Here is a 15,548-nt window from a genome sequence, read left to right as displayed (position 1 = left end):
AGTACATTAAATAACTATTTTTTTTTTAATCTCAGTTCCCGCCAGACAGTCATCACACTTCCTGAACTGAAACATGCACAAAAATAGCACTGACACTGTACTGATGGCACTGGGCAGGAAGGGGTTAACATGAGGGGCAATCAAAGGGTTAACTGTGTGCTGGGTGTGTTTTACTATGGGGCTGTGTGCTTCACTGTAAGCATACTGCTTTGGATGGCTGTGCTGTGCACAGCCATCCAAAGCAGTGTGCGAAAGCTGACAGGAAGGAGAACTGTTGTGTTTACAAACAGTTCTCCTACCCGATGGAGATACTTGGCAATCACTGGGTGCCGGTGAGTAATCACCGGCCGGGACATCCACAGGCTGACACGTTTCAAGGATTTATCCTCTTTCTTAGAGCCTATCGAGCTAATAGCTGCTCCTGGACTAATATATGGTGTTGAAATAAAACCACCAATCTCTACAGGGGTGTTTCCAGGCCGCCTATGGGCAGGGATTAACTCCGCGTATCTTGGAACACCAAATGGCACCGCCCCTTTAATATACACTTATCCTGCGGGCTAAGACAAATGAAACCACCATCTAAATATTATGTATAGACAAAAAAAAATCTCCAACCACCACAATCAGAACAATATTATGTAATATATTAAAAGAACGATACATAGATTGGGCTTACCCAGATGTGGATATTATTTTAAAAAATATATTGAAATCATATGCTTGCTCATGTCTAGAGCACCAATCCACATCTATTTATCATTCTATTAATATATTACATAATATTGATCTGATTGTGGTGGTTGGGTTTTTTTTTGTCTATATATATTTGTCTATATAAGTGTATTTGCTTTGGAAGAATAAATCACCTCTAATGCTGGGTGTTTTACACGTGTGGGTGTTGCTGTGTTATATAAAATGAAATCGTTTTTCACATTTTAGAATGGGGTGCCCTCTTAAAATGATGGACAGTCTTGAGGCACCCCATTTTAGAATGGGGTGCCTCAAGACTGTCCATCATTTTAAAGGGTGCCTCGGAACTATGTTTAAAGGGTACCTTGACTGAAAAAAGGTTAGGAAACACTGATTTAGATACTGCAGAAGATACAGTATAACATTGGTCAGTAGCAGGATAGTTTTAATATGGGAAAACAGGCCAAATATCTTAGAGATAAAGAGTAAAGGCAGATGATTTACCAGAGGAACTAGGAGACAGCAGACTATAATAGCCCTAACTGGTGTATGCTTAACTGTTATGCTATCTATGGGGATAAGAGGCTGGGGATTTCAATAATTCAAGGTGCACTTTACTTTTCTTTATTTCCTTCAAACAATACAGAGGCCTTCTGCAAACAAAAGGCAGCTTCAAGAATAAGCAAATGCAAATTAAAAATTCATATTACCATAAAATAAAACCCCAAAATTCTACCCCTGTTTAATATAAAATTAAGACTCTGTCAACATAAAATAAAAACCAATATACCCCCAAAATAGATGAAAACCCAAATACCAACCCTTAAACCAAAGCCTGTTTTGTAAGATAAGCCTTGCAGCAAAAAAAAAAATTTCTATGGAAGGGACCGCAGCTAAAACGAATTACTGATCTCAAATCAACCACAAAGTAAAATTAAACACAACTTAAGCCCCCAATAATAAGAACCATAAAATAAGGCAGCATCTGGGTTGATTGCCCAAAGAGCTAGCAATCAGATTTAAAGTATAGTTTCATAACTGACCCTTATCTCTCCCTGTGCAGTTTGTCAGTTTTCCCTACAATAGCTTCTAATTCACTGACACTATGGCTGCTCAGTGCCCCCTCTTTTATGGGGAGGGGGGTGGCTTAACCAAAAGCCACATTATCAGTTCTTCAAAGCCTGCTGTAGATTACAGTTGAAAAAAATTCTTCCAATAAATTCTCCAGGATCACAAATCTCGAACCTGCAGGATTCGCATCTTACCGATGGTAGAGGCAGACCCAAACCTCATTCCTAGTGGCAACCCTTCTCAATATAAGCAGCCTTGTTGACAAATACTCAATGCTTAAAACGAGCATATTTGATTAACTGAATTTCAGCAAAGCAAAATTTATTTTTTCAGTGGATCTCAATAAGCTAGCATCCCAAGAGTAATATTGTTGGAATGAACAGCACCTCCGCATTCCATATGTAAGTTTTAGAAAAAAAATTACAGTTAATTCACTTCTATGATTTAAACTCAAATCAGATTTTATTTTTGGCATACTTACAGCTACTCTTGCCTGCCTTTCCTTCTCTCTCTCTGTGCGAATTCTCAACTGTTCTGCTCTTTCTGCTCTTCTGTTTTCCTAAAATGTAAGGAGTAAATGAAGACAATATATACCTATATGATGAATCCACAATCAAAATATTTTAGCCTCTGACTGGTGATTGAGAATCTACTTGAGGTGGAAATAAAATGAAGATGCATTATATCTAAAACAAGTTCTTGAGAAACAGAGGCTCTTAACAGTTGATATCAGGGGGGTTGCTGTGATTAATTTGGCATGCGTGTTAACTAGCATTGCATTAAGGTAGCCCATTAATTTCAATGTGCTGCTTAAAGCAAAACAAACAAAATAATCACTCCTGCACAAAGTTTTGCAAATGTAGAGCACCTCTATATACAAATAGGGCATCAGAGAACATTGCAGTGCACTGCAACAACATTGTGCTGTGTTACTATATAGAATTTGGGTGGTGTGAAGAAGCCTTTAAATGCCAATCCCATGTGAAAAATACAGATTCTATGCAATAGGCTGGTTTATAAACTGAACAATTTGAGGAAAACAAAAAAAAATCTCATAAAATATTGATCCTCGTTTCATGTATGTGTAAGCAGAAGAAATTGCTAGGATCTTTTTTGAACAGAGGTGCTAGTCTTGACATTGACATTAAAAAAGTAAGTACACCAAAAAGTGGTTGACTTTATCTAAATATGAAACTAAAAAGAGTACTGTGAAAAGCAGTTCTGTTTACCTGGTCCTCTGCTTCTGGTCCTCTGTGTTGCTAGACGGGTTTCTGCAACCTCCCCTACATTCTTGCTGTCTAAGTACTATATGTTTATTTAAACTTACTTCAGTGGAAAGCTAGTAATAATAATAAGAGTTATTTATACCATGCGATCAGCCAAAGCCAAAAGTTCTTCTTCCTCCTTTTTGCGATTCTCAAAGTGAGCTTCGATAAGTGTCTGAAGTTCTGTAAGATCCTTTTCCATGCGTTTTCTGTGAATGTCCTGCAAAGAATCATATTAAATTCTCAGTGCTGTTAAAATAATGTTAGTAGTAACTACTGTTACAAATGGAAGGGCAATAATCATTGTTGTTCCTGCAGAGGAAACAAATTTCCATTATGTGACATTTTTATAATACAGGATTGTGTACACATCCAACCATTATTGTGACTATTAAAGCTTTATTTTAATTTATCCTGTTGCCGCATCTTCAGTTGCAATTATGTAAAAAGACACTTTCAACAAAGAAGGAAGTTCAGGGGCTGTGTTTCATCTAAAACAATTGCTGTTTTTTTCTTTTGCTTTTTTTTCTTGGAAAGCACCGGTGTAGGAACAGGGCCACAGCAGAATAAGCAACACTGGGCTTTTCTATGGCCTATACATCTCTTCTTACTTTTAATGCAGGGTGCAACAAGTAGATACAATATGTGCCAGTGATGCACCCAGGAGTAGAGTTGTTCAGGTTTATGGTATTGGTTCAACTCATAGAACAAGATGGTCATATGACCAATCCCAGGGACTAATTGAAAAGTATATGTGTTCAAAGCCAACACAACACCAGGTCCTGCACAACTGAAGGCAACACCAGGTTCTGCAAAACTGCAGGCAGTGGGGGACAAAATGGGTTGCACTAGGGCTGGAGTGGCTCGGAATATTTTTTTGGGGGGTGCTATGCTGGCGCTTGAAGTATGAATGTGGGTGCTAATGCGGCACATGAAGCACAATGCCTACTGCGAGCCTGTGGGCGTGGACAAAAAATAGGTGTGGCCCAGCAAGTGGATATTTCTTCATGGTCTATGGCTTGTAGTGTAACTTTTCTCTTTTTTTATAGACCAAATAAGATCTGAGGGTAAACTGAAGAGGCTGGAATTAAAATTAGCCCAGCCGGGATCAGAAATTAAAACCCCCATCTTGTGTCAGTTTCAGCAATAGCCCCCAGCACAGAAAAATAATTAACTTACAGCACCCACAATAATTAACCTACAGTAGGACACAGAAATGTAACCCCTAGCACAGCACAATAATTTACCAGTGCATGGTTCAATACTTAACCCTCAGCATGGCACAGTAATTAACCTCCACTAGCATTGCACAACAAATAGCCCCAAAAATTACATAACACTTACCACCCAAAATTATACAACAATTAGCACCCAACACTGCACAATAATTAACCCGCAACATGTCACAACAATTAACCCCCAGCCCGGCATGGTAATAAACCCCAGCACAACACAATAGTAAATCCTGAGCACATAATAGAAGCAAAGGTGAAAATCAACCAGTGCAGTAGAACATAGCAGTGATGGCATCACTGTAACACATACAGGTAATGGCATGTAAATTATGGGGGTGCTATGAGGGTGCCTAATACATTTTTTGGGGTTCACACTGCTGATTGCTGAATGTAAAATACAGTAAATATCTCACAGTAGTTAGAGGGCATCATATATCTGCGAACATATCAATGGCATATGTAATTAGTTGTTACTCCACGTTGTCAAAAATATTCTATACGATATGATAAGAAATACATGACCCTTTTCCCAGGTCTTTAATCTCCTTCAGGAATTTAGTGACCTGGCTAACGATCAATGGCAAGGGTCTCTATGAAAACACAACTTTGTTCAGGTACATCCAAAGCGGCATTAACTACAAATATTGTATATATTACATATTTTTTTTTATTTAAAGGTGGACACCAGAAGGGGGTACAAAAGAAATGGTAAACAATCTTTACAGTACATTTAAACCAGGTACATATGTGTATCGTAATAAAAAAGGCAGGGACAATCTTTGTATATATGTCAGATATGGTATCAATGGGTATATCCATATGGGTATATCAATGGGTTGGAGCAGGGCTCCAACAGACATGTATAAACATGATTGATCTAACATACTGGCTGTTGCATCCAAAGCATTTTTGATTATAATACTTCTGCTGGATAATATGTATTTGTAAAGATATGTTTCCTGTATCAATAAAAATAAACTTTCCCTCAATGGATGTCACCATACTTTTTCTGTTTTTGTTTAGCTGGGCTAAGAAAGATGAGATTAGGTATATCAGTAGGTATATCAGGGGATAGCAGAAATGAGAGGTAATGTGATAGAGGGATAGAGATAAGGCAACTCTCAAGAAGTTGCAAATAAAAACAGGGAAAAGGAGTGAAAAGATGGGAAATAATGAATGAAAGGTCAAAATATGGCTGTCACCTCCTCCCTTCTCTTCCCCTAAAAAAAGACCCCACACCCAGCACTTCAGACAACCCATAGATAAAGAATGGGATGCCTATGCTGGTGCTTGTAATTATTGGTTCTGTACAGATGCCAAGGCGTCCACATCTGTGAGTATTTCTATTCCTGGTCTCTCAGAGCCAGAGAAAGACTTTCAATTTGCTGGATTTCACTAACTCTGGTGAGCCAAAGGGGTTGATTTACCAAAGACAAGTAGACTGTTTACTTTGCAAGGGATTTTTTCCCAGAGCTTAGTGAATGAGTTGAGGTTCTGCTGATTTCCATCTTCCAATCATGTGCAATCAAAAATTCTGTTTTTATTATTTTTCACACATAATTGGATATTCCTTGCAGAGTATAAAGGGAAATTTCACCACATTCACTAAGCTTTGGGAAAAATTCACTTGCAAAGTTCAACTTCCATTCCAAAGTGAACAGCTTATTTGCCTTTAGTAAATCAACCCCAATGTGTCTTATTGGGAAGATCTGATTTTTATCCACATAGCAGCATTAAGGGTTTCAGTAACAAATTTTTGTATTTTTTTTATAGGTATGGGTGTGTCATATGTAACAGGAGTGCTCCGAGGGAGTTTGCAAGAGACACCACCATGATTTCAGCTCAGGTGGTTTGCTCTGTATTCCAGAATTACCATAGTGTACCTTTCACCCTCTTTCATGGGTGGTTCACAACCACCACTTTTAATTTATATTGCATATAAAAAGTAATATATTGGGGGGAAAAGTAACACAAATTAAGTTCTCCGAGATGAATTTCAGTAGGGTCTTTGATTAGTTTATTTATTTTTAACCATGCAGAATTATGGTAGTGTAGAATATACAGTAAAATATGATTATTTAAATTTATGGCTTAGATTTGCTTCTGAAGATTAAATTATATGGACGAATTAAAGGACTATCAAAACTGTCATCATTCTTACATCAAAATCTACTTTTTCTCCATCTGGGATTTTCAGAGGAACCAAGGTTGGCATAAAAAGTCTGAAAAAAACAATAACATTTTGCATTTATTATTTTTAAAAATCACAAGATCATAGTTTTTTTTAGATTTTCTTTCACTGGGACAGAGAACATCTGCATAGCTCATAAGTACATGTCAATATATCAATGGAAACTAATGTGTCCTGCATCTTAAGATGTGTTTTAATATTGATATTAGTAAAGATGGTACAATTACATAGTGGAGACATACTTACAGTATTTACAGTAGTACCAAACTGAAATCATAATTAGAGTCAGAGAGACAGTAATGCCACTATAGCCTTTATATGTGCTCAATAGTCAAATGGAAAATAGGTAGATAACAGAACTTTCATCCTGTTAATTACTAAATATATAATAATATTTCTGTGCAAGAAAAATATAGTTTGAACACATTATTTTCCTTTCATCAGACCCAGGATTCACTGACATTCTGTCTGAGTTCTGAGTTTTAACAATAGTAAAAAAATTAGCACATTGATATGGTCTTGCCTCATTTTGAGGACAAACAGAACCAGCTTGCCAATGCAAAATGGTATAATGTAAAATGTACCTAAAGAACCAGTTTTCTATAGCAGTTTGCATTAAAGTGCAGCAATAGGATTGCTTAAATTGGTCATGTAGCTCAGGGCCATTCAAAGTTTGTGATGCTGTAGGAGCATGGGAGTTACCCTTAGAGGGCCAGATGTCTAAATATCTCCACTTTTTTATAAGAGAAATAAACACACCAGTGAAACCACCAAAATGGCTGCAAAACAATTACTGTTTCAAATGTAAAATGCATTTTTCATCTTTGTTCTATTTACAATTGGTATACATTTTTTTTACTTACTAAATATTAGTGTTACCAAGCAAAGTCACAAAAAAATGGTGCTGTATAACAATGCAATTAATTTTTAAGAGAACTACTTACTTGGGTTTGGGTTTTGATTCTTCTGTTTAACAAAATATGAAGAAAAAAAAAGGTTTTGTTTAGTGCAACTACATCTATATACTGCTAATATACTTTCTCTACAATCCTGTGTAAGTGAATAGTCGCTTTGATCATGATGATCTCATAGTTCCAAAATGTTTGAATATTCCAATATTATGTTGAATATTATGTGCCAGGCTGAAAACCTTGCAAATTTTAATATTACATACAGCGAAAACTGGTTTTCATTCTGTGGGAATTAGGTAACTATTCCCCATCATTTATAGTTTCCTGTTGAAATGTTAATGTGTTCCACTTTTGCAGCCAAATCGGGATATTACCTACTTTGTATTTTTACTTGCTTTAAAATGTTACTTAGCCTTCCCCGTCTATGTAATCTTAAGGAATGGGGCTCCACTGTCTGTCCTAACAAAGGTTAAAAATATCAAGGCTTGAATGGTACATTATATATCAATGCACTTTCTTCTAATCGCACTTTGAAATTGATCAGAATAACCTGAAGTCTTATGTATCAACCTGAAAAGTAAGAAAACAAACTAGAAAAGTAATAAAATTCAAAAATATATATATATTTTTAGGTGTGCTGTGTGAATGGCAACACATAAAAAAGCATACACTATAATTGTGGATTCCCAAAAGTGACTGCAATAGTGGGACTACACTTTAAGCCAGTGTCTGTGAAGATTCCCATTTATTCAGGTTATGGTGTGGCTGGAAGTACTATAATTCATCATATTTAGCAGAATTTGTTGCAAACATTTCACTGCTTATCCAGGCAGCTTCAAAGAGTTTGGATAAGCAGCAAAACATCTTCAGCATTACACATAAGTTCAGTAGAATGCAGCTAACTGCTACTAGTTATTTTAAAGTGGAACTACACCATAAACAAAAAGGCTATTTCATTCATTTTTACTCTGTGGGGTAGATTTACTAAAACTGGTTCACTCAAAATCTGGTGCACCTGTGCATGGTAGCCAATCAGTTTCTAACCTCAGCTTGTTCAATTAGGCTCTGGAAATAAAACCTGGAAACGGATTGGTTTCTGTGCAGAAGTGCACCTAATTTTTGCACTCTTCAGCTTTAGTAAATAAACCCCTGTATGTCTTGTATTGTTTTACTACAATTGTAATTTGTTTGTGTGTACAGCATTATTGTTTCGTAAAGTACATTAATATACTACAGAGGTTTATGCTTCCTTGCTTTACTGCAAAGTGAGTTTAAAAGACAAAACAAAACAATTAGATAATTACTAAATTTAAAAATTATATCACAAACGATACCTTCTCCATGTTCTTCATCTCCCCCTGTAAGGGGAAAACATAAATAATTAGGTATGTATGCATTTATTTTTTATTGAAAACAACAAAAGAGTTGAATGGGTGAATATGTGTTCACTTATTTCAATAAGGTTTTTATTGAGTAGTTTTACAAGCGAAAAAGACATAAGTAAAATAAACAATGAACAACGTTCCATCGTATATACTGATAGAAATGTCAAAACAACAAAGTTTGTCGCAACAATTGGCAGTCAAAGACAAGTGATAAATCGTGGCCAATTGGAGGTCAAGTATATCTTGCCTTGCCAACATAGAAAATACAATGCAGAGCAGTACAAAAAACAAAAAAAGAGCAATGGAAAGAGTAGAAAGGAAAGTCCAGATGAGATATCATCACAGAAAGGTATTGGATCCACGGGTTCCATGTGTTATTGAATTTCTTTGAGTTATTGTATAGGACACAGGCGAGTTTGTCATTAACCACTTCCTGTCCGGACACTTTTACCCTCTTCCTGTCCAGGGCAATTTTCAGCTTTCAGCGCTATCACACTTTGAATGACAATTGCGCGGTCATGCAATACTGTACCCATATGAATTTTTTACCTTTTTTTGAGACAGATAAAGATGTAAATGAAAAAATTCCCAAATTTTGGAAAAAAAGTGTTTTTCTTAAAAAATTTTGCAAATAAATAATCTTTCATCATAAATCTTGACCAAAATGTATTCCTTTATATTTTTAGTATAAAAAAAAATAAGCCAAATTAGTTTATAACCAAAAAATATAATTTTTAAACATTTTTTTTACATTTTTATATTATTTATGTTTTTTTTTTTTTTTTTTACATACTGTCACCCTAGCAGTACCGTGTCACCATGGTGACACTGTACTACTTGTGGGGGGTGATGAAGATTTTTTTTTTTACAGTGATTGCTTTTACACCCATATAGGATGTAAAAGCAATCATTTCTCTTTCTCTCTGTCTGCATTCTTGCAGCCATTGAGAAATACTGAGTGAGCTGTGATTGGTCACACCTTGTCACATGGTACAAGGCTGTTGTGAATAGCCTTGTACCATGTGACCTCTGTGATCATTCACAGATTTCACACGTAGTAAGCAATGATGTCACAAGTGACATCTTGCTTACTACTTTGCATGTGATCACTGATTGGCCAATCAGTGATCACATGATCGGGACCTTGTACAGAGGTCCCGTCCGATGATCGGTGTTTCACTGTGTCCGGAGGACACAGCGGGCACCAGATCGCGGTGCTGTGCTTTCCCAGGGAGCGTGCACAGCTAGAAAAGGCGGGTGCCGTTTATGAACGGCAACCCGCCCCTGGAGTGCCACCGCCCTGCCGTTTATAAACAGCAAGTGGTTAATTATGATCCAATTAAGTTTCTTTTTTACATAGTCAAGTGGAATTACCGATTGCCTCCAGTGTCTAGCTATAGTAATTCTCGCTGCCAGAAACATATAGGAAATCAATTTATGAGATTCTTTGGGAATAAGTGTTCACATAAGTGTGCAAGAGAATATGAGAAAAACCCAATTTTTTGCATAAGCATGATTGGATGATTGAAGTGAACACAGCTTCAACTCATTCACTCATTCACTAAGCTACGTGAACATTTACTTTGCAAAGTGGACATGCTCTATTCCTTTTGAAGCCTAACACAATATTTCTTAAATAAAGTTGTAATTTTCTATTCAGTGTTTTATTATACATTGTAAAAAATATTTAGTATAATCAAAAAGATATTTACTATATCGCTAAAAGAGCAGATGTACTAAGAGAATTAGGTTAGGTACATCTTGCTTGCCAGCAGGAACGCAGTGACATCTCCCTGGTTCAACACGTGAGGAAGCAAAAGAGCGGGTGAGTGCCTATTAATGATTGCAGATCCTGTTGCTGATGATCTGCTGGTTGCAATAGTATCATTAATATGACATGGCCCTGCAAGCTGAATGAGAACTTAGACTTGATTTGCTAAATGCTAACTTACCCTGCTAGGGAATGTAAATACTGTAGTGCTTACACTACATTACTGGAAAAATCACAGTAGTTTATTTGTGCATCCAACTGCATGCCTGTTGGTATGGTCGAAGTTGGCTCGATGCTGCATCTACATAGGTGAGTATGATTGTTTATTTTTTCAAATCCCACACTTCTCTTTTAAGTGAATTCATGCTTACCAATGCAGGAAAAAGCAACAACTTTTTTTGAATTGGGGTATAAACTGTATTTACTATATGTTTACTACAAATGGGTTCTAAAAGATGAGACAAATACACAGCATGTAACTCCCCTTCCTCCCAAGTTACCACAATATCGTGTGGCAATTGGCCACTTAGGTCTAAAAGCTGGACTTAGGTTTGCACAATTAGGGTAGTTTGTAAGTGATTATAACTTCTTACAACTCATATAGGTAGAGATCATAACAAATTATTGTTTCAAAATGAATAAAGAATATTTGAAATAAAACATACAAAACTTGGTTTTGGGTTTATGTAAGCTTTAATGGTTAGAGATAGAAGTTTTCTTGCTTTTTGTCTGAGTGAAAAATCCTAGTATGATGTATTGGGAATACCAGATTACAGCAAAGCCTCTAAAATCTAAAATTTTAAGTCTAAAGGAGGCCAAACACAACCCAGTTTTTATTAGTTTAACTTATTTGAGCTCTGCTAGTGATGATCGTTTCCTAAATGGCAGATACCATGTGATTCCTTCATTATAATCTTCTTATAATTACTACATTATATACTGTCTTCCAAGCCTCTGTTTAGCTCCTGATTATACTCACCCTTTTTGGTTTACTTCTTTTCCTTTTTCTGGGCCTAGTGCTGGACGGAATTTAACTGGGAGAGTGCAACCCTATTTTGTTCACCTTTCTCAGTTAGCTCAGCCATACACATGCACGATGTAAATTTTTGTTTTGTTTCTTATGCATTCATTAACCGCTTTCCCGCAGAAATACTGCTATAGGGCAGCAGGCCTGCACAAAATCACGTATATATACGTGATTTTGCATTTCCGGGTAGGGGGCATTTTTTCAGATTTGTTGCCATTTGTTTCTATGTCCATTCAGAATTCGGATACATCCTAAACTCCAAAAACACGTCTAGTTATGGCAAAATATGATTACAGATGAGACAAACTAATGTTGGGCTAGTAAGATGAAGCTGATCCTTGCAGACCTGGCAATCACACTGAGAAGCACAACTGTGTTTTGGAATGCTTCAGAGTAATAGTGCTTGAATCTTTAACCACTTCTTGACCGAGCTATATCCGAATGACAGCTACAACGCGATCGTCCAGTTCTGGGAGGGCATCATAGGATGTCCTCCCAGAACGCGTCCCCCGCACGCCCCCAGCAGTGCTCTCTGTGATCGCTGTGTTCAATCACAGCTGATCACCGTGTAAATACACTTGGTAGTTATCGGCAGTCCTCACAGCGTGAGGAAAATACTGCCAATAACCGGCAACTGTGAAAGGAGACATCTGCACTGATAATCAGGGCACTGATTGTCAGTGCCCTGTTTATCAGTGCAGCCTCAAAAGTGGCCAACAGTGCTACTCATCAGTGCCTAACAGTGCTGCCCATCAGTGCCTAACAGTGCTGCTCATCAGTGCCTAACAGTGCTACCCATCAGTGCCCAGAAGTGTTGCCCAGCAGTGTCCAGCAGTGCAACACATCTGTGCCCATCAGTGCTGCCAATATGTGCCCGTCAGTGCAGCCTATCAGTGCCACAAGTCAGTGCCATCATGTAGTGCCTCCAGTAAGTGCCCATCAGTGCCGCCTATCAGTGTCTATCAGTGCTGAATATCAGTGCAGCCTTATCAGTGCCTCCTCATCAATGCCCACCAGTGCCGCCTCATCAGTGCAGCCTATTAAGGCCCATTAGTGCTGCCTATCAGTGCCCCCTCATCAGTGCCCATCAGTACTGCCTATCAGTGCCCATCAGTTCTGCCTATCAGTGTGGCCTCATCAACGCACATCAATGATGATGTTTGAAATATTGTATAATACAAACAAAGAAAACCTTTTTTTAAAAACATTTTAAGTATTTTTTCCTTTATAGTGCAAAAAATAAAACACCCAGTGGTGATTAAATACCCTCAAAAGAAAGCTTTATTTGTGTGAAAAAAATGATAAAAATTTCATATGGGTACAGTGTTGCATGACCGATTAATTGTCATTCAAAGTGCGACAGCGCTGAAAGCTGAAGATTGGCATGGGCAGGAAGGGGGTAAAAGTGCCCAGTAGGCAATTGGTTAAAGTAGAACTGTGGCCAGACTATGGGCATCAAAATATTTTCATATTGCAAACAAGTAGTAAGTTAACTTAACATAACATGACCACATTCACCTTTGTACCTGCAGCCACTATGGAAAATGGAAAAATTAATCTTCCATTTTGCAGCAGTAGCTTTTCAGTTTTACTTTACTTTGCTTCCATAGCTTAGCTACACCATGCCAGCAATGAGCAGGCAGACCCTCAGCTTTATAATCTCTAATGTAAACACATAGCAGGTGCACAAAAGAGGTGGCAGAGCAAAGTGCTGAGACCCAATTTGAAATTTTTTTTCCTGATTCTATTTGAATACAAAGGACAGATTGACGTCATGTGTTGTGTTGCAGAGCTGTGTAAATCTCAGACATGGATAAACAGAAATACAAATCTTTCAAGAGGTAAAACATAGTCACATAGTTAGTCAGGTTGAAAAAAGTCTATCCATTTCAACCAATAGGAAATAAAACAAACAAAGAGAAAACCACCTCCATACACACAATCCTAAATCCACAGTTGACCCAGAGGAATCCAAAATTAAAACTTCAATAAAGCATAATTAGATTCACTCCAGCAGGGGAAAAAAATTCCTCCCTGATACCACAGGTAGCAATTTCTATTATTTCCTGGATTAACTACCCATGGTGTTATTACCTGTAAACATTAGTATCCAGTTATATATTGTGCATTTAGGAATGCATCCAGCTCTTTTTTTTTTAAACAATCTACTGAGCTGCCTATAATTAATTCTTAATTGAGTCTTATCCATATTTGTACTGCTCCTACTGTGAAGAGGCCTTTCCATATGTGGAGATTAAATCTCTTTTCATCCAGACCTAAAGAGTACCCTTTGTCCTCTATAATGACCTGAAAGTGAATAACTCAACACTAAGTTCACTATATTGACCACTATCTTTCCTCATAGCTGAGCTCCTCCATGCCTCTTATCAGTTTGGTTGCCCTTCTCTGTGCTTTCTCTAGTTTGCCAGTATCCTTTTGTGAACAGGTTCCCAAACCTGAGTTGCATATTCCAGAGGAGGACTTACTAATGATTTGTACAGGGATAAAATGATGTTTCTATATCTGCAGTCTACACCACTCTTAATACAAGAAAGTACTTTATTAGCTTTAGACACTACAGCTTGCTATTGCATGCTATTAATTATATGATCTACCAGGACACCCATATCCTTCTCCACCATTGACTCCCCCAGCTGTTCTTCTCCTAGCCTAGAACATACAATGCATGCATGTTTTTTGCCCCCAACTGCATAACTTTATATTTATCAACATTAAACCTCATGTGTCAAATAGTATCCCCATTAAACAGTGCATTGAGATTGCTTTTAAGTTGGAGACATCCTGTAAGGATTTTATTCCACTTGGTGTCATCTGCAAACACTGAAATTGTACTTCCCAAACTCTTTATAATTTTAAATATGTTAAAAAGTAAGGGTCCCAACACAGAACCTTGAGGTACACCACTAAGAACCCTAGACCATTCAGGGTATGAACCATTAACCACTACTCTCTGAATGCAGTCTTTTAGCCAGTTTTCTATCCATTTACAAACTGAATTTGCTAAGCCTGTCTATACCTTAACATACACATTAGCTGTGTGTGGGGAACTGTGTCAAACTCTTTTGCAAAATCCAAGTATACATACCATATCCACAGCCACTTGTTTGTTTATGTTTTTGCTTACCTCCTCATAAAAAGAAATCAAATTTGTTTGATAATTTCAGCCTTTTGTGAATCCATTATTTCTATTGCTTAAAATATAATATTCTAGCAAAAAAACTCTTTTATGTGGTCTTTTATTAACCACATCCCATCTGTCCTATAGCAGATATACTGCTACAGGGTGGCAGGGGTGCGCAAAATCATGTATATATATGTCATTTTGTATTTCCGTGTAGATGGCGCACACAAGCCGTACAAGCGCCCTACTCGCGCCGCCATTCTTGGCCGTGGCTGTCAATCACCGGATCCCGGATGGTGATTAACCGCCTGAAAATCTCCGACGTGGAGGAGGGCTGCTTTGTTTACTAACAGTCCTCCTCCTTGTCAGGTCAGGCACACTGCTCGGGATGGCTATGCACAGCCATTAGTACAGTGTCAGTACTTTTTATTAGCACTGATCACTGTATTGGTGTCACTGGGGATGTCAGTGACACCAAGTCAGTTCCCCCCAGTGTCAGAATGCCCGCCGCAGTCCTGCTATAAGTCGCTGATCGCCGCCATTGCTAGTACATAAAAAATTTTTAGTATATATACCACCATTCGTAAACACTATAACTTTCACGTAAACCAATTAATTTACATGTATTGGGATTTTTTTAGCAAAGCCATGGAGCAGAATACATTTTGGCCTAAATTTATGACAAAATTTGATTTTTTACATTTTTGTACTGGATGTTTTATAGCAAAAAGTCAAAAATATTGGGTTTTCTTTAAAAAAATTTTTGTTTATAGCACAAAAAATACAAAAATGCAGAGGGGATCAAATACCACCGAAATAAAGCTCTATTTGTGGGAAAAAAGGACATACATTTAATT

At 37.4% G+C, this 15,548-nt stretch overlaps 1 protein-coding gene across 1 annotated transcript in view; it reads right to left on the bottom strand.

The window, feature by feature from the left end:
- The window catches only part of TNNT2 (troponin T2, cardiac type), a 141,655-nt gene that overhangs the window by 52,822 nt on the left and 73,285 nt on the right, over nucleotides 1-15,548 (bottom strand). The window contains exons 6-10 of the mRNA XM_089654092.1: nucleotides 8,701-8,724; nucleotides 7,400-7,421; nucleotides 6,426-6,486; nucleotides 3,133-3,249; nucleotides 2,246-2,323 (exon numbers count right to left, since the gene is read on the bottom strand). Coding sequence (XP_089510218.1) covers nucleotides 2,246-2,323; nucleotides 3,133-3,249; nucleotides 6,426-6,486; nucleotides 7,400-7,421; nucleotides 8,701-8,724 — 302 coding nt within the window. The remainder of the gene's footprint in view (nucleotides 1-2,245; nucleotides 2,324-3,132; nucleotides 3,250-6,425; nucleotides 6,487-7,399; nucleotides 7,422-8,700; nucleotides 8,725-15,548) is intronic.

Source organism: Staurois parvus, unplaced genomic scaffold, assembly GCF_062004578.1.
Source record: "Staurois parvus isolate SC_StPar_1 unplaced genomic scaffold, SC_StPar_1.0 ptg000744l, whole genome shotgun sequence".
In the NCBI taxonomy this organism is placed as follows: domain Eukaryota; kingdom Metazoa; phylum Chordata; class Amphibia; order Anura; family Ranidae; genus Staurois; species Staurois parvus.
Note: the sequence above shows the minus strand (reverse complement) of the source record. Positions and strands in the feature narration are given on the sequence as shown.